This window comes from Glandiceps talaboti, chromosome 1 (assembly GCF_964340395.1).
Source record: "Glandiceps talaboti chromosome 1, keGlaTala1.1, whole genome shotgun sequence".
Lineage (NCBI taxonomy): Eukaryota > Metazoa > Hemichordata > Enteropneusta > Spengelidae > Glandiceps > Glandiceps talaboti.
The window spans coordinates 1,522,501-1,548,693 of NC_135549.1; the positions used below are offsets into that span (position 1 = coordinate 1,522,501).

The 26,193-nt window shown below is 35.3% G+C and overlaps 2 protein-coding genes across 5 annotated transcripts in view; one reads left to right on the top strand and one right to left on the bottom strand.

Moving 5' to 3' along the window:
- Positions 1-23,659, bottom strand: part of LOC144434597 (DALR anticodon-binding domain-containing protein 3-like) — a 51,143-nt gene extending 27,484 nt beyond the window's left edge. The window contains exons 1-7 of one of the 2 annotated variants that reach the window (XM_078123107.1): positions 23,281-23,659; positions 19,532-19,720; positions 18,213-18,535; positions 10,066-10,430; positions 7,141-7,238; positions 4,186-4,432; positions 2,247-2,329 (exon numbers count right to left, since the gene is read on the bottom strand). In XM_078123107.1, coding sequence (XP_077979233.1) covers positions 2,247-2,329; positions 4,186-4,432; positions 7,141-7,238; positions 10,066-10,430; positions 18,213-18,535; positions 19,532-19,720; positions 23,281-23,352 — 1,377 coding nt within the window. In that variant the 5' untranslated portion in view covers positions 23,353-23,659. Of the gene's footprint in view, positions 1-2,246; positions 2,330-4,185; positions 4,433-7,140; positions 7,239-10,065; positions 10,431-18,212; positions 18,536-19,531; positions 19,779-23,280 lie in introns of those variants that run through there. The other variant, XM_078123183.1, reaches the window with a different exon arrangement.
- Positions 1-25,348, top strand: part of LOC144434751 (uncharacterized) — a 44,939-nt gene extending 19,591 nt beyond the window's left edge. Inside the window, exons 1-2 of one of the 3 annotated variants that reach the window (XM_078123350.1) lie at positions 22,425-22,558; positions 23,200-25,348. In XM_078123350.1, coding sequence (XP_077979476.1) covers positions 23,378-24,526 — 1,149 coding nt within the window. In that variant the 5' untranslated portion in view covers positions 22,425-22,558; positions 23,200-23,377 and the 3' untranslated portion in view covers positions 24,527-25,348. Of the gene's footprint in view, positions 1-22,424; positions 22,559-22,958; positions 23,023-23,199 lie in introns of those variants that run through there. The other 2 variants (XM_078123422.1, XM_078123274.1) reach the window with 2 other exon arrangements.
- The last annotated feature ends 845 nt before the right edge of the window (positions 25,349-26,193 follow it).

A 26,193-nucleotide genomic window follows, 5' to 3' on the forward strand; every position in this document is an offset into this window, starting at 1 on the left:
GGTCTGGTACTTTGTACTGTTGTTTGTTCAAGCATATAAGTCTAAGGGCAACAGTCATTATCCTGTTAACGTATGGAATACCACAAAATATACAGGAATTGACAGTAAAACTGAAGTCTATACAAACCAAATACCACAAAATATACAGGAATTGACAGTAAAACTGAGGTCTATACAAACCAAAGCGTGCCAATAATAACACTAGTCAAAATGGCAACTGATATTGTTTATAAACAAATGACTTGAGTACATAAAATATTGTGAGGTAACACTTTTAATTGGTTACTACATTTATGACTCCTACATGGTTATAGATTCTTCTTTAATTATTTTGGTGATTTTTTTATCTCTTGTTTCAAATAGTTCTGTCGGAATGACTGACATTTTTCCTGCAGTGAAGTAAACATATTATGACTGATGGCTAGACCCTGACTACACTAAAGTAACAGCATAGTACTATAGTCCCAGTAACAACTGTCATTCTTGCAGTATAGCAAGATGGTACTTGTTATGTGACGCAGTGTTGTTTCAATAATGCTAAAATCTACTGATAAGAATCTGCATGTCACAATAAACCAGACACTTTAAATCAGGGATTATGTGCAAGTTTGTATCCTGTTCGTGAATGGTATATTTGGGGCTCTGGCATATTTGCACAAGTCACACCACTATTATGCTTAGCCTGTTTCTTTTATTAACCACTAAACAAGTCCCTTTTTATCTTGGACATAAAAATATTTCTTGTAAAAGTGTTTTTGATGTATACGGATAAGTTATGTTGAGTATCTTTCTACTGACGTCATTGGAAGACCAAAACAACATACACTGAAGTGTTGATCAGGTAAATCATAGTGTAGTGCCATTAAATCATAACTTAGAAGACTCATTGGCAAGCTTTTTAGCCTCCAGTCACTACATAAACACTGGTGCTATAAAACACTTGTTTTTCAATGGTGGCAATATGAAACTTTTGTGTTACTCTTGCAATAGAACTTCATTTCCCAAAAATGGAAAAGATTTTGATTATTTTTCAGACAACACGGCTTGAAGTTTTGAGGTCAATAAACTCTTCAGATCATAAACTCTAGGGGCTATATTCAGACAAACGTTTTCAAAAACTGGAAAATAAAAATCTTCTAGAAGTGTTTATAATGTTCAACACTGCCTCACATAGTTAGTTATTACAATTTCTCTGCAAGGGTCTCCATCTTATCTCCAAACACAGCTTTGCTGATATGTCCATGACACAGGATGTTTTGTTTGTGAAAATACACAAAAAATAATACTGAAGCATACCGTCACAACAGGTTGAGATTTTCTAGTCTTTTATAAAATATTGAAAACTTGGAGATTATCAGTCTAGTGTTATTACTATTATATCCAAATATTGTGATATTAAGTTATCAATGTGCAATTCATAAGGTTGTTGCAAGGCTACAGAGGCCATAGACTGGCTTTAGGGGGTTATAAAACCAACAAGATTAATATATACTTAGAACTACTTAGATTAAAGGTAAGTGTTTTACAACATCACAATACTGCTTGTTGATAAAACAGAACTGTTGATACCAAAGAATTCTAACAAATCAAAAGTTATGATCATTGAACTCCTTTGATTACTTTCTGTACCGACATGCTTTACAGACCTTGGGATACGAGTAAGAATGACACTCTATTGCTTCCAGGAGTGTCAAAATTATTACTTGGTACCAGTTTGTGTGAGGGCATTTTTATGTCCCCTCTTTTATGCTTTCAAAATGTAGTTCACAAGAATCGTCTTGTGGTAGGCAAATGATACTTATACAAGAATACATTGCCTGCATGTATTTAGGCTACACATGTAGAGGCTATCTATGGCTTTGAATTTGAAGCTACGGACAGCCTCTAGACTATAATGTTTTTTTCAACACTTTAAGATTTTCAACTTCTTTAATAAATAGTTAACTTAAGTGAAATTAAGTGAAAGAAGGAAAAGTTTACTCAAAATATGAAAAGTCAGCCATACAGTAATAACTGGAAATACAATGTATACACATTTATGGACCTTCAGTTGACCAATGTTCCTTATCAATGGGGTACTTTCCTAAAACAGAAATCTAACAGAGTTTGTAAAGAGTATGCTAGATATGTTGGCAAACCTACATTTGAGTTGAAAGTTAAGTGGCCATATCCATCCCCTTGAACATTTATTCAAACTTGCAACAACTTTTTTTTAATTTCTAAATGTAGTGCAAACAAGGACTTACTGGATTTCTGGCTGTTGTACTGAGTAGTTCAAACTTAATAATGGCTGTTGTCATGGCAGCAATAGTTGAATCCCATCCTTCACCTGAAATGCAAAATACAAAATGTTGAAATTTAGTTACATATGTCATTTCCATTAGATGAATCAGAAGTAGTATTTTCATGATTTGCAGCAATTTAAGAAACACTGTGAAAAGTGTAGGCAGTTATAGACAGGAAGCTGTGTATCATACTTGGGTTGTTTTAGAATCATACCTATGCTTTGGACATACTAGTATTCAATGGTCACTGGGGTCATGATTCATTGAGTCATGTCAGGGTCAAGCTTGGGTCAGACAAGGGTCAAGTTTGGTCAGATTAGGGTCATACTAGGACCTAGGGTCATGTTTGGGTCCTATTAGGATCGTGCTTGGGTCATACCAGGATAATATTAGGTCATACTTGGGTCAGATAAGGCTCTCACTGGGGTCATGCTTTGGAAATATTAGGATCATTCTTGGGAAATATTAGGATCATTCTTGGGAAATATTAGGATCATTCTTGGGAAATATTAGGATCATTCTTGGGTCATACTAGACTTAAACTTGGGGTCATACCAGGGTCAAACTAATGGCAATATTATGGATAGTACTATGGCTACACTAGGGTCATACTAGAATTCTATTCTTGTATAGAATACTTCTAACTTTTGCACTTGTAATATTTAGTTTTTAAATTCATGAACATTCTATAATTATAAATCAATTTATTAAAACTTAATGAAATCTAATATGAAGGACAGCAATTGATGATGGAAAATATTATCCATCATATTACCTGGAATTTGGCAAGTAAAAGAGAGGGTGAACAGAATTAAAATTATTCAGCCGATTTCAAAAACTGATAATTATCACTTTTATTTCATGAATGGCATTTTCTTCAATCAGGAATGCAGTTTACATAAACTGTCAATGATATCAAATCAACTTACATAAAACTGAAAATAGAGCATATGAAAGCTGTAATGAAACATTTACTATCCTAACACTTGACATTTATGGCCAATCCATTTTCCCCCAAAAATTTGAGTACAGACACTACCACTGTGTGTTCATTACAAATCTAGCATTATGTAGGGAATGAAAGGGAATGTGAACTACATCTACAGCCATCAAAATAGATCTAACATTAAACTTAAAGATAAAACTCTTTACTCAGAAATCTTTGTCTGCTAATCCAAATTTGAATAAGATGGTCAAAACGGTCGTAAGAAAGTTGATTCTGGAGAACAGAACTAAACACATTTCAATGTTTAATACATGCCTAGGTAAGCAAATGGAGTTATGGAGACTTTCAAACTTGTTGAAGATCAAGAGCGTGATCCCATGTACTTCAGACATTGAATACATAATCTAATATTTAGCTCACAGAAAAGTATAGAAATATAAAACATGTTACATTTTGTATATGCTTTATAATTTTCCTGTTTCCTGTCTTGTTTACCACTGGCCAGGTCTGGTAGGGTGTGTGGCCAATGCTGTCAACCCCAGACCCCATTTTAGACCAATGTTGAGCATGCGCAGTTAATGTAACAATGTATTATGGGGCGATATCTAATACCTAAGCATTTCAAGGGGTGTGCATGCTATCTCAACTAGTGAATTAGCAGGGGAAAATTCCTGAACTCATCGAGAATTCATGAAGTAGCTCCTTCCAGGACCCCACTTTAGACCAAACAAAATATAATATTGTGAAATGTGGACCCCATTTTAGACTCATGAGCTCTCAAAGGACAGTACCCATTTTAGACCAAAGAATGAAAAACCCTACCCCAAAGGGCGGCACGTATACGTATACCCAATAGGTGGGAGTACACCCCCCCCCCCAAGCACAACAGTTCAGTGATGACAAGAGGTAAAGGTTAACCATGACATGTTCTGAAAACACATAACATATGCAAACCTTCAACTGCACTTCCATATTTCATAACCCATGCTTCTCTCATTTGACTTTTTCTGAGCTGATAGAAGTCGATAGCATTTGGTAGTTGTGTTGCACCATCACCCTTCCTGGCAGTCACAGCACCATACACATAGTGCATGGGATGGCATTGTTGGGCTGTCTTACTGTGCAGTATCTGCCAAGCTATATCGACTTGTTGTTGTGTAAACCCCTTCTCATAATTAACAACATGTAGTATATGAAGTGGCTGAAAAAAGGACAGCAGGAGAAAAAGAAATGCTCTTAGGTACTGTATGAGATATGAACAGTTGTTTCAAAGTCTATCCAAGTGGTTGGATGACAGTAATATGGGATGGGTGCTGTATGAGATATGAACAGTTGTTTCAAAGTCCATCCAAGTGGTTGGATGACAGTAATATGGAATGGGTGCTGTATGAGATATGAACAGTTGTTTCAAAGTCCATCCAAGTGGTTGGATGACAGTAATATGGAATGGGTGCTGTATGAGATATGAACAGTTGTTTCAAAGTCCATCCAAGTGGTTGGATGACAGTAATATGGAATGGGTGCTGTATGAGATATGAACAGTTGTTTCAAAGTCCATCCAAGTGGTTGGATGACAGTAATATGGAATGGGTGCTGTATGAGATATGAACAGTTGTTTCAAAGTCCATCCAAGTGGTTGGATGACAGTAATATGGAATGGGTGCTGTATGAGATATGAACAGTTGTTTCAAAGTCCATCTAAGTGGTTGGATAGCAGTAATATGGGATAGGTACTGTATGAGATATGAACAGTTGTTTCAAAGTCATTCTAAGTGGTTGGACAGCAGTAATATGGAATGGGTGCTGTATGAGATATGAACAGTTGTTTCAAAGTCCATCTAAGTGGTTGGATAGCAGTAATATGGGATAGGTGCTGTATGAGATATGAACAGTTGTTTCAAAGTCCATCCAAGTGGTTGGATAGCAGTAATATGGAATGAGTGCTGTATGAGATATGAACAGTTGTTTCAAAGTCCATCCAAGTGGTTGGATAGCAGTAATATGGGATAGGTGCTGTATGAGATATGAACAGTTGTTTCAAAGTCCATCCAAGTGGTTGGATGACAGTAATATGGAATGGGTGCTGTATGAGATATGAACAGTTGTTTCAAAGTCCATCTAAGTGGTTGGATAGCAGTAATATGGGATAGGTGCTGTATGAGATATGAACAGTTGTTTCAAAGTCCATCCAAGTGGTTGGATAGCAGTAATATGGAATGAGTGCTGTATGAGATATGAACAGTTGTTTCAAAGTCCATCCAAGTGGTTGGATAGCAGTAATATGGGATAGGTGCTGTATGAGATATGAACAGTTGTTTCAAAGTCCATCCAAGTGGTTGGATAGCAGTAATATGGGATGGGTGCTGTATGAGATATGAACAGTTGTTTCAAAGTCATTCTAAGTGGTTGGACAGCAGTAATAAAGTTGTCTTTTGAATCAAATTTGAACATCCCAAGGACCTAAGGTAAAATTTCTTTGATCCCCCTACTAGAAATGTGATATTTCCTTCAAACTATAGCCATAATTGTACATATCAACTTGTCAGTGTTTGTTACCACGACAACATATGCATGTTATATATGCAAGCAATGAACGTTTCCAAAACATGATTCTATAGTCAGCTGTGTGTTCTGTGTAAACTATACCATAGTACAAATAGGAGTAGAAACCTTTGGCTTGTCTAGTTGTACCCCCATACACTGAGAACAATGCATAATTCATCAATTGTACATTGAAATATGTTGTAAGAGCCCACCTTATCATAATGACTTACTTTAGGTTGAAAACTAATTGACATGAAGTCTGACCCACAAGTACAGTACATTCCGCAAATGTCACATTTTTTATATTTATTTTTTTCCTGTAAACATTAGAGATGACCTACGGCAGAAGGTTTGCTGAGTAATCATTGTTAGGTCCTTGAATTACAACTCAATATGATTTCAAATTGTTGTGATTGTTCGACTAAGGAATCAGATTTAGAATTTATACTAGCGTTATAAGGACTTTTCTGATTGGTTCTGATGATGAAACAGATGGGAAATTGACCAATTCGGGATCATGTCTTTCAAGTGATATACTTGCATATACATACAATAACACAAAATATTAGTTGTCAGGTGTTATTTTCAAATTGATAGCAAAGAAGTATTTCTCTATTTGGGTTTCATTCATGACTCAATACCAACAATCACAGCATGATCATGAAATGTAACAATTCTTTCATACCACAAATTGGAATTTGCCATTAAGAATGACAATTCTGAATGAACAGTACTTCAGTTATGACCTGTTTTTAGATAACATCTACATATTTAGGTAACTGGTCTACAAACACAGTAAAACCTATGGACAACATTAGTAGGACAGTCAGTCTGATTTGGAATTTGATCATCGCCTCATGTTAAACATCACAACAAATTTGTAGTAAAAATAGAACACAGATTGCTATTAGCTTTAATTTAGGTTTCAATTGGCATACCCAATTCATTCATTATATACCCAATTCATTTATTACATACCCAATTCATTACATACCTGATTCATTAGTGGTGGAAGTGGTGGTGGTGGTGGTGGTGGTAGTGGTGGTGGTGGTGATGGTGGTGGTGGTGGCGATGGTGATGATGATGTTGAGAAAGATGATACCAATAATGGTTGTAATGTCAGTAGTGATGATGGTGGTGGTGGTGGTGGTGGTGGTGATGGTAGTGGAAGTGATGATGGTCGTGGTGGTGGTGGTTGTGGTGGTGGTGGCAGTGGATGTGGTAGTGGTGGTGGTGGTAGTGGTAGTGGAAGTGATGATGAGAAAGGTGATACCAATAAAGGCCGTAATGTCAGTAGTGATGAGGACAATCATAACAATCATACAGGTGTCATCAGAGAAGCAATGAGGAAAATCGTATTCTTACTGTGTCTGAGCTGGTTTCCTCTTGTACATTTTGCACATACTGCTGAAGAATGGCACAACTTCTAAGGATTTTAGATGGCTTCCCATCTTCATTAAGGACTGTAATCAAGAAAAGAAATGCACAAACTTAAGATAGATATCTTTAAAAAGATAACCATCAAAGTGTCACTGATATTTACACCAAATATGGCTGCCATTCTGTCAAAAAGTTATGGGAACACCAAAAAGATAATGTTTGGTTGTATTTCTCTTTCGTTATATCTTACATGTAAATATGATATTAAAAGAAATTGGTTACATATAAATAACTACTACAAAGTGTCTAGAACATGCAATTTTGTTATTAAACTGACGCTGAAGGTCAAAGTCAAAGGTCAATGTTTGAAAAGAAAATTTACACTTGATAAGATAGGGTTGGACTCTTGAATGGAGTCACTATGTACAACAGTTTTTGAGTTATGCAATACATCATGAATTATTTTTTACTATAAATATGACCACTAATTTATAAAAAGTGGTATGAGCATTAAAAATACTGCATTTGTATACTTAGCTCTTCTTTCTATTATCTGTAAACATGATTTAAAAGAAATTGGAAACAAATATATACAAGTATAAAGTGCCTGTGATATGTAAGAAATGGCTCAATTTCGATAACTGACCTTAAAGGTCAAGATCATGGGTCAAAGGTCAATATCTTACAAGAAAGCTTACACCTGATAATATGGTGGTAGACACTTGCATTATTGTTCTTAAGTTTAATGCAGTAAATATTATTTTTAACTACAAATATGGCTGCCATTTGGTCAAATTTTCAAGTTGCAAAACAGTGACGGGCATATATAAATATGTCACCCTTGTCCCAGGTTTGAATGAAATTGGATACTGCATGTCAGAGAAATGATGTATTACAGATGCACGCATGCATGGACTGACAGATGGACAAATCTCATTGTAATAGCTCCCCATTGATAAAAATGCTCAAGTTGTAGGTAAATTAAATATATTGCTTAAGGAGAGTTGTACCAGTCTAACATTTATACTTTCAAATGAACACTTACACACTTCCAAAGAAACAGACAAGTTACATATGTATCATCTACAAAATCAAATATGCATACAAATGTCTTACACGTGTATCAAAAAATTATTACTTGGCTTATAAAGATGTTTATAAAACACTAGTGACTGAATATTGTACTTTAGATACTGGCCGACTATACACAGTATTGTCATTCATTCTAAAAACACCTGTATTCACCGAACTTTGATGCCAATATAAACAAGATATTCGTGATAAGTATTAGCACTAATGATCACTGACCTAGTTCACCCAGCTATCTTTTGAAGTATATCAAATGTCATCATATTTTATGATTATCTATACCAATACATTCATCATGGTGTTTACTTAGTGTAGCAATTATTATACTCAAAATTAAAAGCACACAAGCATCTCAGTTATGCATATCTACAATTTGGATTGGTTTGACCTATTACCTGACCTGACCTGACCTAAGCATCACAATAGGGATGATATCTTGGCGATGCAAACATTTCAATACATACATACTCTGTTTGGTTATCTATCATTCTAAGTTATGATTGAGTTCACATGGAGTTTAAACATCATTTGATATATATAAACAGTATGATGGTTTCCAAACTTTCAACCAATCGATGCTAAGAACAGCTGTTTACAAGAGTTGCATAGTTTAACATCTATTCTCCCCATACAAAGTAAATATACCATACACAAGCCAAGTTGTATGTATGTGAACAGAAAATATGGAGTTTATATCCTGCTTGTTCTACATCAAGATAACACACAGTACATACATCAGTCAAATTCTTTTGAATCGCTACTATGTTCACCACTTTTTTCCTAACATTAAGCTTGTGCAGGTATAACTATCATTCCCCAATAATTCTCTTCATTCAGCAAGAAACTATGTGTGACTTGAGAGTTTCTCACAACTTGTGGTGACAAGGCTCCTTAGGTCACTCATATTTCCCTTGGGAGAATGAACTTAAAATACCAAAAAGAAATTATGAGGTCCCGATTACATTCAATTTTAAAATAGGTGGGGTAGGTATATTTTTTATTTTATTAAAATTTTTTTTTTTTCATATGTGAGTATCTAGTTCAGGTAGTTATGTTTTTCTGTTGTTTTCATATGGTCTCCGTTATTGGTTTCTTCTCATCATATGTACAGCCATTACAGATTAGAAGAACAGTTTTATTGTCTTTTAAGTTGATGTCAGTTTCTGAATCCACTATTTCTTGCGAGACTTCACAATTTTTGCGATTTTCCTATTTTTTTCTTGAATATGTAAAAAAAAGTTTAGGGTCGGCATGAAAAACTAGGTGGGGTCAGTTAACTGGAACCAAACAACTTTTTTTAGTTGGCCTAATATCTAATTGTCCAATAGGTTAGCTCTATACATACCAAATTAATAGGTGTTGTTGACGTTAACATACCAGCTTAGTTTGCAATGTAATTACTTGCAAATGATAGATTTTTTCCAAGAAGTTTGAATGTATGCAATAAAACTTGAAATGAGAGTGATTTTCTACAGTGTTATATATTTAAAAGATGAGATATTACCTTGCTTTTTGTGATTTTTGGTGATGATTTATATTATACTGTGTGCATATATTTATGTATATCCTATGAATTTGTTTGTAGTAGCAATACAAGATGTCACAATCACCCAATGTATTCAGCTTTATGCCATATCCAGTTGCCATGGTGACACAAATGATGGCAGCCATCTTTAATTCACACAGAAAGTCAGTTTTCTTGCAACTGTACTGCTATGAGTGAAAACCTACAAAATGTTAACGTAAAGTTTATTTGTCTGTATATTGAATTTGACATATATTACCTTGTATTCTGTGTATATTGAATTTGACATATATTACCTTGTAGTCTGTGTATATTTTTATCATATCCATTTCGGCCAAGTGGAAGCACACAATCAGCAAGAAACTGTCTCAGGTCAAGACAAACTGGAACTTTAGACTCTGTCCTTGTTGCATCATCACTGTTATCTTGCACTAAATGATGATGTTGGCAAACTTTACGTTGTGTAATACTTGTATCAAGATTTGGATTTTTAACAACATATCTTGAATTTTTTATTCCTTCTACAAGAATATCCACATCTGTGTCTGTGAGTTCAACTTGATTTGGACAATGTTGGCTAATATCAATGTTCAGTATCTTCAGTCTTGATTTTGTCTTTTCATTACCGGTACTAGTGTTGACTCTTCTCACAATTTCAAATCTAAAAAGTAAAGTATGATAATCATTTTCTGAAGGTCACTATAGTTAGACCAAGAAGTTCTTTGACCTGTATAAAAATGGGCATACACTAGAAAAGATTATCTTTCTGATTATTATACATGTACTCAAGAAATCAATCCGTTGGAAAAAACTTGTCATCAGAATATTTGATCAGTCCAAATTTATATTTTATTGTTTATATCTTGACATTGTTTGTGTTGTTGAAATGTTATAGTTTATTACAACCTTTGATCTTAGCCACATGAATTGTTGCATCAATGTCTAACACATTTGGGGATCACACTCAGTCATATGGTTTCTGGTTTTCAGATTTTATTTGCATTTCAAGGGTTCCAGCCGAAGTGCAAAGGGGATTATATTTATATAGTTAAATAGAATAGAATAGAATAGAATAGAATAGAATAGAATAGAATAGAATAGAATAGAATAGAATAGAATAGAATAGAATAGAATAGAATAGAATAGAATAGAATAGGAAAGTGAAATACTATACAAATTTCAAACAATTCAGCAATCTAAAAACATAAACAAAAAAATATGCACACAGTAAACCACTTGAAACTTTAACTATTCAAAATTTCCTGACCTTCTGACAAGCCTCATAAACAAACAGACATAAATGTCTTTCATAATAGCTTCATCCTTTGACCATAACACACGGTTAAACATACAATCATTTGGATGCATAAACAACTCTTGTGGAATGTATTTGAACCTCAAAATATAATATTTAGGACATTCAAGAAGAAAATTATATTCACCTCTATTTTGTGCGGCAGAGTTTGCAAACTCTATCTTTATATTCTACACCTTCACGTCTACTCAGCCATATAAAAGTCTCTCCAATTTGGGCTAAGTTAAACTAAGCCAGACAAAGTTGTATTGCTGTCTCTCACATTTGGGCTAAGTTAAACTAAGCCACACAAAGTTGTATCAATGTGACCTATTATGCTTGGATCTCAAAATCGGCTCTACTCTGGAAAATCTATTTTAAAATGTATAACTTATAATTCTTTCCACTTTCCATGCAAAAAAACTGGACAGTCTGAACTCAATCTCAGAATTCAAACTTGTGGTGTTAATTAAGTAAACAGGCGGTATTACTAATACTGTTTCCTTTGTGAATATTGGTGATTAATAGAAACAACGGATAAGTCAATTTTAAACACTGATTTGGAAAGATTCTGAAATATAAGGAAATCAGTGACCATAACAAAATGACACTGAAGTTCATACGTCACTCCATGCACATATACTTTGCATTTATTTATTGACTTATTGAACAATTTCCTGAATTGACATCCAGATTTTGTTTCTCACACACACACACACACACACACACACACACACACACACACACACACGCACACACACACACACACACACACACACACATCTGCATTTGTGCACACTTGATAACACTACTGAATCTCAGTTCAGTTGTGCTAAAAATGTACAAATTCTAATCGTGTATGTGTACAGGCAAAGGTAATGAAATGATCTAATTAGCATATAACAGTGCAGTAATGAGCATTATACAAAAGCCAAACAGACCAAAATATAGTTAGCAAACACAAGGCAACTCATGTAATGTAACACCACTATGTGATCAAATCCCATGTTACGATAATCAAGACATCGCAATCATTTACAATGTAAAATAATGTTGTTCCAAAGTTACTTTTAGCTGTATTCATGATTCTTGGAACCAGGAATAACATAACGTTGTATACAGACAAAAAATATACTGTTTATAGTAGATCTCAGTTGTGGTATCTACAAGAACCACAACACAGTTTATGTAATGATGTGTACTTATTTTATTAACCAGATAATCTCTATCTCAGCTGATCTAGGCATCTTATATCCAGGGTCTGTAGTAGCTGATACACATAAAATCAGAATAAGTAGCTATCATCACCCGATAAGTACAAGGCATCACAAAGAATAGCGCCAATGGCATTGTAGCACAACTGTTCAGTTTTAAATTTGTTTATCCACCTGCTGGTCCATACTAGGTATAGGTGTTCATTTGCTGAATGACTATACAGTTGCCTATCCAGTTGCCTATCCAACCCTGTTGTTATCTTTGCAATATATGTGATCATTTGGCTGTTGCTATGGGCATGGTCATGTTGCAAGACATATTGAATGTTTGTTCATTTGTCTATGAATACCTGATGTTATCTTTGTGATATACATCATCATATGGTTGTTGCTATGGGTGTGGTCTTGTTGCTAGGTATATTTGCATAGTTTTGGAATGTTTATTCAGTTGTCTGTTAATTCCTGTTGTTATCTTTGCAGGCACATTTGCATACACTTTTGAATGTTGTTCACTTGTCTAAGTATCCCTGTTATCTTTGTGATATACACAATTGTTTGGCTGTTGCTATGGGCGTGGTCATTATTGCTAGGGATATTTGCATACATTTTTGAATGTTTACTCACTTACCTACCAGATGATGTTGTTATTTTAGCCAAATATACTGGCATTTAGTTGTTGCTAAGGGCATGGTCATAGTTGCTAGGGTTAAGTGTGTAAAAATGTTTTGAATCTGCAGAATAACACTTTTAGAAACATCTCACCAAATTTCAGTCTCCTTGACCAAGCACTTTTTGAGATATAAGTTTTTGACAAAAATTCACATTTTTATACCTAATTTGCATATCACAGATGAGATCATTATATGCTTAATATTTCTTCATCTATACATCCCCAGATGCATCCCCATTAAATTTCAACCCAATATGCTGAGTAGTTTTGGAATTAAAGATTTTTTGACTATAAATGCACATTTTTAGCCCTAATTTGCACTGATGGAATCATCATGTCATGAACAAATCTTAATTTACACACCTTTAAGAATGTTCCCATCAAATTACAGACCAATCTGCCCAGTAGTTTTGGAATTTAAGTGTTTTGACCAAAAATGAAATTTTTTGACCCAAATCACATACCTGTGAAATCATTTTGCTTTGAATAATTTCCCAACTAGACAAAAGTAATGTCCCCACCAATTACCTAGACAATCGGTCTGGCATTTTTTGCGTTTAAGTCATCTATTCACACTCATGCATGCACACACGCATGCACACACGCACACACGTGCGTGCACACACACACACACACACACACACACACACACACACACATGCGCGCACGCACACACACACACACACACACACACACACACACACACACACACAGCACCATGACTATAGCACTACTGAACCTTATCAATATCAGCTCAGTTGTGCTAATAAAACTGACAATCAAGACACACCTGTAAGAAGATATGACCTTGTACAGCAATTTAATTAATGAATTTATGCAAGACTTCTGACAAAACAACATGCAAATGAATCTCTAACATTTGATCTTTGTAACATTGTTTGATGCTGAATACTATATACTGCAGACATGTATATGCAAGAAATGAAGAGTTTTAAAATGATGTTACTTGTTTTGGACTTGGTAGGTGTGTATGTAGATATCTATGTTGGTTGAATACAATTATAGCTGTTATGTACAGTGTGTGCTTTACTATAGTGTAAATATGATGTCAGGAAATATGTGATTCAGCAGTTCTGTCCGCATGAGGAATATTGAATCAGTTTGAAATCAAACCCCATATGCACTAAAATTAGTTTTAAAACAATTTAGTTGAATCAGTTGAAAAAAATCAGGGAAGTGGTTTTGAAATTATTCAAAGCAAACTGGTTTGGAACCAACAAAAAAGCAAAACTGAATTGATTCAATCAGAGTTTTCCTAAGGGGACAAAAACCAGTTTTGAACAAATTTAATTGAATAGATTCAGTCTGAATCAGTTTCAAATTAATTCCAGTGGAACAGGGCTAATATCAGGCTAAGTATCCCTACTATCAGTTACTGCATCAACACCCACAGTCTCAATCAGTTCCCCACAGTTTTTAAAGTAGTCCCATCCATCTTCACTCCAATGGGGTTCATCAACTCTCCCATTACTATTACCCTATCCCCACTACTACACCCCTTAAGTAATATATGTACATTACAAAAGCAATTTAAAGTTTTGATGTGAGTATAAAACTAACCCATCAAAAGACCTAGACCTATGTAAAATTTGTTACCCATTGACATACAATTAGTATGATGTATGAGAACACCCCCTACCACCTCCAGTCCTAGACACCCCCACTCCCCACCCCAACATTCACCAATGTCAGCTCTAAGCCCTGGTACTACCTGCATATCTGAAACACCCCCCCCCCCACCCCAACAATCACCAATGTCAGCTCTAGCCCTGGTACTACCTGCATATCTAAAACATAATACTCATAATGTTGGTGTTAAACATGCATTCATTGGACCAGTTACAAGTAAGATGTAAGAAACCACCCTCCTCTCCTTCCGTCATCAACTCCAGCCCTACACAACCCACAAACACCCTCTGCCCTTCCCTCCTTTCCTCACCAACAATAGCTCTAGCCCTACATACATACACATGTACAAAATCAGTTACCCATTATTTTGGTGTTTACATACAACTACATGTAAGTATGATGTAAGAGAACCCCTTCCCTCTCCCCTCAACAAAATCAAGCCCTAGCCCTCTTCTACAAAATCAGTTAACCATTGTTAGTCTGATGTAAGAGAAACCAAAATAGGTTGATTATAGCAAGGTCATATGATAAGACAGCTGAAGGGATTTTAATCATTATAGGTGAACTAGCAGGTCTACAATCTATACCAATGAATACCTTCTGAAGTCTTCAACATTGTATTACATATTAGTCAGCAATTCTGGAATCAATGACTTGGGAAGCACACAGTATCAAGAGTCTGCTATGTAAGTACATACATATACATCCACACAACCTCTTTATTTCTCATGCCTCACTGCCAATCAAAAGAGTATTTATGGAGAATGCTCTCCAGAAATCTCTCAGCTATGATGGCTGAATGCACACAAAAATCACCACATCAGCCATGACTGCAGAATTATAGACAAAAATCACTGCACTGTATGAGCAACAATATCTGCGAAAAATTTATGATCACATAATATAAGTTGGTTAGTTTTTATGGTTGCTTTTAATACACAACTCTATAGTACTAAATACTGTACATTCATAGGTTTGTTTGGTTGCTTTTAATACACAACTCTATAGTACTAAATACTGTACATTCATAGGTTTGTTTGGTTGCTTTTAATACACAACTCTATAGTACTAAATACTGTACATTCATAGGTTTGTTTGTTTGGTTGCTTTTAATACACAACTCTATAGTACTAAATACTGTACATTCATAGGTTTGTTTGGTTGCTTTTAAGTTTTAATACACAACTCTATATTGCTAAATACTGTACATTCATACGTTTGTTTGGTTGCTTTTAAGTTTTAATACACAACTCTATATTGCTAAATACTGTACATTCATAGGTTTGTTTGTTTGGTTGCTTTTAAGTTTTAATACACAACTCTATATTGCTAAATACTGTACATTCATAGGTTTGTTTGGTTGCTTTTAAGTTTTAATACACAACTCTATATTGCTAAATACTGTACATTCATAGGTTTGTTTGTTTGGTTGCTTTTAATACACAACTCTATATTGCTAAATACTGTACATTCATATGTTTGTTTGGTTGCTTTTAAGTTTTAATACACAACTCTATATTGCTAAATACTGTACATTCATAGGTTTGTTTGTTTGGTTGCTTTTAATACACAACTCTACAGTGCTAAATACTGTATATTCATAGGTTTGTTTGTTTGGTTGCTTTTAATACACAACTCTATATTGCTAAATACTGTATATTCATAGGTTTGTTCGGTTGCTTATAAGTTTTAATACACAACTCTATATTGCTAAATACTGTATATTCATAGGTTTGTTTGTTTGGTTGCTTTTAATACACAACTCTACAGTGCTAAATACTGTATATTCATAGGTTCATTTCTTCACAACTATTAAACTTGCATATTTAATACAGTGCCATAAAGTGGTCACTTCTTTCAGTTACATGCAGCTATTTTAGCTATTAGATATTTTTAAAGCATTTCCAAGACTTTTTGGCTTTGGAATTGAGGATGTGCAGAGAAGGCTGAGTAACAAAGATTACTATGTGAGACAAATTCACTACATTGAGTCTCCCAAACATTATTGTGGTCTTGTGAAATGTAATCTGAGTAATCTTCTTGATGACTCATTGTAGTTAGATTACAAAACGGAAATATACAATTTACAATTTGAAACCAAGCTATGAAACTGATCAAAGTCGCTTTCATATTGCCACTTCACATAGTGAACACATGTAGTTTGTGAATTTAAAGGTCATATCCTTACAATAGTCAAGTATGTAATTTGATGCCAACCTTCTTCATCATAAAAGGGATGGTTCAAATTACAGCTATCAAAAGTTGGGTTACTAACCTTCCCACATTTTACTAGCTTTTTACTAGACTAATATTAATAAATCCTTGCAAAACTTCGGATGGATAGGAAGTATTTCATTTGATATCATTTTTTTCTCCATCTCCTCAGCTGTTCACAGGATTCAGGGAGTATGACACTACTATTAATTTAGTTTAGTGGTTTTAAGTGACACTCAGCCATGTCAAATTGTTACTCTTAAATTATTATACAGTAACCATCCTGACGTTACATTATTTCAAAATGATCATGGAAAAGTTTTCACTACAGCTGTATTTTATCTTGATATTTGATATTTGATATTCTTCCATCTGGGTGAAGAAACTGTTATGCTCCAAAGTTCGATACAGTAAGAGTTTTGTCCCGTCAGCCATCAGATTATTAAATTGATGCCAAGTTGTATTTGTGTATCTTGTCTTTGTTTTTACTTACTCACTGTAAACTATCTTTTGAGGACTACTAAATGAATAATAATTTCAAAATCTACCTAACTACCACATTGGCAACTGATCATCATTACACTGTCCATCTATTGTTTATTGTCTTTCTCTCCATTCATTTAATCTCCAAATACAAAGAGATAGAAATCTGAAGGTGACAAATTTGAGTCATCTATAATGGTTCAATTTAAAGTAAAATGAATACAACAATTTCTTCTGTTTGAAGGATTATATTCCACATTACTTATTGTACTAGATGAGATGCCGTTATCTATAGCCTGGAACATAATTCTATTTCTACACAGTTCATGTTATACTATATTTATTGCACTGATGAGATGAGGTTATTTATAGCTTGGAACATAATTCTATTTCTACATAGTACATGTTATACTATATTTACTGTACTAGATGAGATGAGGTTATCTATAGCCTGGAACATAATTCTATTCCTACATAGTACATGTTATACTATATTTACTGTACTAGACAAGATGAGGTTATTTATAGCTTGGAATATAATTCTATTCCTACATAGTTCATGTTATACTATATTTACTGTACTAGATGAGATTCCGTTATCTATAGCTTGGAACATAATTCTATTTCTACATAGTTCATGTTATACTATATTTACTGTACTAGACGAGATGAGGTTATTTATAGCCTGGAATATAAGTCTAATTCCTGGACAGTTCATGTTATTCAATGGAATACCACAACACTATGGATTCCTGGTTAATTTGCACTGGGTCATTCCATTTACATTCCAGTGGAAAAGTTTAGAGAGAAAAGAAGGGAATTGGAAAACTCGGAAGATAGAGGGGCATAATTTGGTTTGTTTCACTTGACTATGTAGGGTTAAGGTCATCAAAAGTTCTTCATGAAATCTAAACTTACCCATTAGCTTTGAGAAGGCATCCAATATGATCACATAAATACAATGATCTAAGGTTGGATAAAGAAATATCAGTGTGTTCCACAAGATGTGTATCAAGTCCACAACTGTCATTATTGATGAACCAAACTCCTTTGGAAGAGTTAGACATTCCTGTATGCTTGTCCTCATACTGCATGACTTCACTTAGAACTCTGTGAAATGTACTTTTCCTATGAAGTTTGAGCAGCAAGGAGCTATCCACACTGGACACATTACATTCTTGTATCTCATAAATCCAACGTTTACTAGCTCTGATGACATCATCACAAAAATTTTGAAGTTTCTGTAAAGTAAATAAAACTTTGTTAATTAACAACAAAGGATGGTAAGTCTTGCAAAATGATGAAGTGTGACAACTTTCATTAACTGGTTTATATGAACGTATCACTACTTAAAATCTTACATGGAGATAATAGATCGTCATGTGGAAGAAGGTCATATCTACTATATAAATTGTATAGCACTGATGCCACAAGATATTGACTTTATTACTGAATAGTATTTGTTGCAACTTTCTGTCCATCATATTTTCATATTTCTGACAGCCTCATATGTGTGATATTACACCAGCATCAATCAAGCATGTAGTCCAGAAACTTGGCTATACGATAAAGTATATGTAATGGTGAACAACATTTTCAAAGCTGAACAGCCAAGTCTCTGGGCTATCAAATATGAGGCCATGTTGAAAATATATTGAACATATTATCTCATGAAATCAGATGAAGTACTAGAGAACAACCACTGAATTGGTATTAACCTTAGACTTGATTATCTGATCTGAAAATGTTTTCCGCCAGAGCTATTCTGTCAAGTCAGATAGCCAAGTCTCTGGACTAACAATCTGGGGACGTTGCTTGCAAACATGGACAGGGGTGTTTCCATCTTACTAATCTTAGGGGAAATCATTACTTCCTGTTTTTGAGTACACAAACTGTATGACAAATATATAATAGTATATAAACATCACTGTATAAACCTAACGTGATAACGTTTTCTTTGGAAAAATCCCGAGCCTTCATAACAGTTGACACTATTTATTTCAAATAAAGCTATATGAAATAACAATTGTCGATTATATACACCATATGTTTTCAATTTCGGTATGTACACACTATAACATTGCAAAAGACGATTGGGATTATTTTAAAATATTAATGTTTTTTCAACTAGGAAATTTCTTAAATTGCACCAGTGTAAAGTTCAAATTGCCACAAAATATCATGCTTAAGCATATACATAAATTTATTTCCAAAATCGGAATATTCAAAGAACTTACCTCAGGAAAATTCGTACTAAACTCAGGGCCAGGAGGCGGGGTCGTCAACGCCTCCTTCAATAAAACTGGAGGTATCCGAAATTCTCCATCTTTTAGGCTTTTTGTCAACTTTGAAAGGAGAAATCCTCTTCTTGGTCCCTGTAGTTGTCTACAGATTTTCTTTTCGAGCAAAAATTCTTCAAATTCAGTCTGAAAACGTTCAAAACCATCCGTATTTACGTTTTGTCCCGTACAGTAGGCGGCCATATTGAACGTTGCATTGAGCATGCGTTGCACACCCTCTACCCACAATGCCTATCGAAACAACAAACTTTTTTGAAACTGAACTTTGAATTTGTTTTCAAACCGGTTCACAGGCTTTTCCTATCTACTCTATCTATGTGTTTCGTCTGCAGAGAAAAGATATGCCAGGGCATTGCAGCACAGGATTAGTATGACCTTTGACCTTTGTCATTTTTATAGACACACATAAAGTTAATCTAATAACAATTGGAATATTGTAGTTGTTTCATTAAGTTGTTCAGCATTTCTGAAATATTTGTGACAGCAGCATGAACCTAGCGATATGTTGTAAAAAGGGCTAAAGTTAATCAAAGAGTTCAAGAAACTTGTATGATTAAATCAGCTTCGTTTTTTATCGTGATAATCTCGAGAACACAAATTTTGACAATAACACAGAACACTAGTCACTAGTGTTGAAAGATAAAAAGTCATTTTCCAAAATGAAAAAAAAAATATTAAAACGTACGACGAAGTCCTCGTAAGAGAATAATATCCGTAACTATTACGGAGAAAACGGTCTTTGCATTTAGACCTCACAAACCATATCAATCAAAGGCTGGTAAATATATACCAATGGTCTATGGATAATATCATGAACCAATAAAGTAGATAATACCAAAGTCCTCTGTATACGATATCTGGCGTTTGAACACGTAATCTTTAATATGCCATATCCTCTGGCTATTTTTGTACAAGCTTGTATAGGTATGTGTGTTTAATGAAATATATATACATTTACTTTAAATAGACCACACTGACTCATATATAGTAAAGACAGGAGTACACAAACATCGACTTATCGTGGTCCATTCACTACAGTATAGGTTTATCACCATCCTTATCAAAGTTGTCTTTCACTAAAATATATAGGTGTCTACATACTACGCTACTTTGTGCACGTCATTACTGATATGAATTTCATTGTTTATTTCACGTTCTAAATATAGAGGTTTGTATGGGACGTAGATACTGCAAAGCTTGCTGTATTGTTTTGTTTTGTATTGTTTTACAGTAAGTCCAATCCTTCGAAGCTCCAAAACTAGACTCTGTCCAAAATTTATACAGTTTGTCGTTTCATTGCCGTGTACATGGTTTACAAAAAATACTTCAATACTCCACACAATGCTTACGATGCATTTACAGAGAAATGAGGGTAGAGCCAGAGTAGGGGAAGGAACTTAAGATGGGCAAGTACGCCAAGGTGTGATCAGAGAGGCGTATATAAATAATCATTCATTATGATGATGATGATTCAGAACCATTTGGAATTGTCTGCTCTATGAAATGCGTGAAGTCTTTTATTTACAATAATGAATTCAAAACATAGTACTGTCAGATTCATTGGATGCACACTTTGACGAATCATGCTTAAGTTTGAAAGAGATCGTTCTATTGTGAACAAATACATCATCCATCCAGGCATCTCAAGATATAATAATTAAGATAAGGACACGATATGCTATCTTTTGCGTAACAATCTATACAATGTGGAAGAATTCTTGACTGGATCACGTGATGTGGATATACATTGGTTTCATAATGTAATTGGATTTAATCATAAAATCAGTATGATTAAATATAATGGATAACATCTAAAAATAAAAATGCAAAACATGTCAGCATTTGATTTACATGAATGAAAACTTTACCACTCTGCATCATTTGACCTTGATAACTAAGATAGAAACAAAGGTGTTCCTATACAACACTGTACCACCATGCACACAATTTACACCTTTTATCCACCCACTACCCTAGTTGGAAACCCTTTCGTCTTATTCATCATTTCAGTTTACGATATAGGAAAGGGGTACTTCAGTTGGCATTTAATGACAATTAATGCAACTGGTAAGACCGACACAATAGCAATATAGCGTTCTTTTGAACTACACTACTTACAAATGTAAAAGTGTATTTCAAAAGTAATACTTAATTTGTGGAATGGGTAGAAGTGTGCGTTGCTCTACACAATAATTTTGATTGACTTTTCGTTTGTAAAAAAATCAAATGAATTATTTCTGACTTGATTTTAGCAAGAACTAACATGTTCGATCACTTAAAGAGTTTGCATAGAGCTCGTAACTCAGCCTTGAAGAGATCTTAATATTAGACGCAGAAACAAAAGGCAGCAATGAACAAACATTCAGACTTTTATCACCAGATCACCTGTTCTTTTTACATTGTAAGTTCATCGGGAACAATGCTTTGTGGGAAATTCCCATTCTAATTGTGTGATTTCTTTAGGAACAGACCATGGCAATGGTTATTTGGGCATAATGTCTATATTTATCAACTTCAAGTATTCCATATCTTTAAGTTCCTGTCAACAAAACCTCAAGAAATGAGTTTAAATGCATACATTTTCAACAGGTAAACAACGATAAATTATCAGAAATGTGAGATATGGCTTAAAATGATTGACTATAGCACAACGTTTTGACAGGAAGTTGAGAGTGGTAGAGCAAGGCCGTACCACTTTCTCCAATCACTAACACTTTCACAAGACTGGTGCCGATCAAAATCGATTTCAGTGGTGACTTCAATCACGAGATAGCGACAGCATTTTCTTTTCTGTCACAAACAAAGCTGTTATCATTTGACATACAGATCAAACAAGGCACAAAAGACTGAATATGACAGGACACTGTTTGTTCTTGATAATTATCTTTCTCGATTCTTTGAGCTGAATTTCCAAGGCTGTCTCGTTACACATTGCATTGGTCAAATTTTAGTCATTAGACTTCGGTATTTTAGTTTCATAACATATCGTAGACACAGTGGAAAGTTTAAATATTGCTCGGTACATATAGTCATGGTACTGGTCGTTCTTCGTATTTTACTTTAGGGTGACTTTTCCCGGGGACTTTTCGAGGGACCCTTTCGTCTGGGCCCCGTTAGTATGTGCAAACGATTAGGACTTACGTTTGTCTGTTCCTTAAAACACTTACTTGTATGACCTATAGCAATTTCAGAATATTTGGGCAGTGATTAAATTACAGATTCGATGGTAACAATTTCCTCATGGTCAACATCACATGAGCATTTCCCGCCAAAAACGGCCTCATCATTCCAGAAGTGAAATTGGATAGGGATGCTATGGGCAAACAGCGATTACAGAGCAGGTCAAATTCCATACAGTATCGAACTAAATGTCTACAATGAAGTGACATCATAAACCACTTTGTCAACCATCGATTAACATAGCTCAGGTAAATTTGTATAGTAGAAATGTAGGCCACTTTAGCCATGGCAGCTATTATATGCAAATACAGTAAAGCCCAATCTGTAATAAATTAGACCCAGCGTGCACTCCCAGAGGGGTAAGCGATAGCCAACCACCATCCAGTATTCTCACAACTCTATCGCAATCTTTTCTCACCCTGTAGGATTTAAACAGACACCAGACCAATCAACAGAGTCAACATGTGCTAGCAGACAGCTTTATAGTGACACTTGACGTTACTCACCGCTACTGGTTGTGATCTGGTCCTGTACCTCGTAACATTGTGCAGTGTTTGTGAAGGGTTCGCCCAAAGCATACACTGAAAAAGGTTTCTTCTGAATATGGTCGATGTCTATCGCACAAGTTCCAGTCTTCAGCGTGAAATGTGGACATTGCAAAGACTGAATTCTCTCGGTGACGACAACGATTGCAGTAGCTTGTCGTCGGATGAACTCCGTTCTTGTTCTCCACGAACTTCAGCCAGCAGCAGTCCGTCATCTTCAATTTCTGTATCGGACAGTGATGATGTGTTCTTAGACTATCTATTTTCACAGGGGTTAGCAGATTCCATTGAAAAGACAAACAGTAACCAACGATCAAACACTGCCATTACCATGTATCAATTTAGTACGCCTTGTTACGGTGTCAATGTCTCAAGTCCACCTCCAGCTCCAGTTCCAATGCAGAATGTGCTTCCTTCAATAACATCATCTTTTCTGGAGCCATTTGGTCCAAATCACTTCAGTGGTTCAGAGCACGAGCAATTGCCTACAGAGGATGCACTCTCACTGTTGAACGATTTCCTGTACGGTGACCAAAGCTTACCAGAATTGTCAACAGTTGACTATTTTGAACAAGATACAGCTTACAGGGGTAACATGGTTGGTACAATTGATCTGACATGTGATACACCAACCTGGTCAACATTAGCCCAGCCACCTGTTACGAGTTCACAAGTTGACTGTACGTCGATCAGTCATAATTCTATTGCCAGGGAAAGCAACGCAGCTACTTCTATTAGTACTATCACCGACCCATCGCAGAGTTGTCCAGGCCGCATAAACCTTCTCCCGCCATCCGGGATTCGCATCACTCATCAGCCACTAAACAAGAACGAGAAAGACTCCAGCAAGACCACAACAAACAAGTCTGCGGGAGGCAGTCCCACCAAAAAGACCAACCCAGACGATAAAATCCATAAGTGCAACTACCAAAACTGCGGCAAGATGTATAGTAAAAGCTCTCACCTGAAAGCGCACCTGAGACGGCACACCGGCGAAAAGCCCTTCGTCTGTACCTGGGAAGGTTGTAAATGGAGGTTTTCTCGCTCCGATGAACTTGCTCGTCATAAACGTTCTCATTCCGGAGTTAAGCCATACCAATGTACAATCTGCGACAAGAGATTTTCACGTTCTGACCATCTCTCTAAGCATATTAAAGTACATCTTCACAGAGGCTCACGCGGAATAAGGAACACCAACAGGACATGATTTATTGTTTTCAAGCAAGAAACTTCACATAACAGTAATCACAAAACTTACCTGTATAAATGTATATGTACATAGACTTTTGAGGTTAAACTTGATTTTGATACTGACATACAATATATAATTAATTGAGATATATTGTGTGGCCGGGGCGAAGGGCCAAAGTATTGACATGTGTACAGCGATTAATTTTAACTGCATATGTCTGTTATCGAAATGACTTTATATGTAAGTTAGTAGTAGTTTGTATACACGGGTCTCTGTGTACATTCGTATATATTATGTCTTCATGTGCTCACAAACTTTATTGATTTTCCTTCCCAATTTGCATAATGATGGCTGTGGTCAAAGTTTGACCGATACAGAATGTGTACTGGGTTTAGCAACACCAAAAGGTGCTGTCATTGAGTGGGGCTGTGTATTTTGGACTCCAGTATATATGTAATGAAATGTGAAGCACTCGTTTTAATAGCAAGTTTAGTGGCGGCATGTTAGTACCAGTCTGTGTCTAGTATATCAAGGCTCCGTTACTCATGTAATTTTACTGAGCATTTAGCAATCACCGTAGGCAGTACATATTGTATTTCATTTCATTTTGTTTCAGCATGGTGCACTGGGAATCCATCCTAACTTGTATATATACGTGTAGCTGTAATCTTATGTTGGAATGTGGAAAGTTATCTGTTATGAATGAACTTAGTTTCTATCCATCCTGATTTGTCTACTTAAGATAGCAGATATTTCCCTATAATTGCATAATAAATGCCAAACTTTATGTATCTTGGATGAACTTTTACCATTCCACCAATGTATGTGTCTCGTATTCCTTCAGGTTTTAATAAAAACGTTATGTTGTTACGACCTTCATATTTTGAGTGGCGTCAATACATTAAGCGTGTGAAAGGGGCAAACGTTCACGCATCTACGGAGTATCGTAAACACAGTCCGGCTAATACCTTCAGGGTTCGTTTGTTTATGCCACTTGATCCTGCGATTAGAGACCCAAGTTGAACAGATAGCATTGGCCCGATGGGGCTAACTAGGAGTGTCCCACTTAAAAACCATTTTCCATATGCCACCATGTACCATCGTCCAGAAAGTCAACACTCTAATTGTCTACCGATAGCTAATTTTGTATGCTTCTTCCGTATATTTCCACTGTTGTCATAGTAACTGAAATGGTTCGTTTGTTTGGTTAGTATATCTAACAGTTTAACTATTGAGCTGGATTACAGGGGTCCACAAGTACAAAACGTTATCACAAACTGATAATCTATACATCGTACGTGTAGGACTGATAATCTATACATCGTACGTGTAGGACATCTCTGATTTGTACGGCTAACATCATGAACATTAGACAGTTCTCGTAGCTTGCGTCATTGCATACGTCATTGTTTAGTTCTACTACACATGTCGCCTATTATATCATGCATATTAAACATTTGATATAGCACGAAACTAATCAAAGTAATATTTAAGGGAAAATAAGGGAACCCCAACCCCAACTCCCAACCCCCCCCCCAAAAAAACCCGCCAAAACAAACAAAAACAAAACAACAACAACAACAACAACAACAACAACAAACATGTGATTGTCGCAAATTAACAGCTCAACTGCAAAGGCGTATATAAAGATCTTGTTTTGTAAATATCATAAAGTTTCTGTC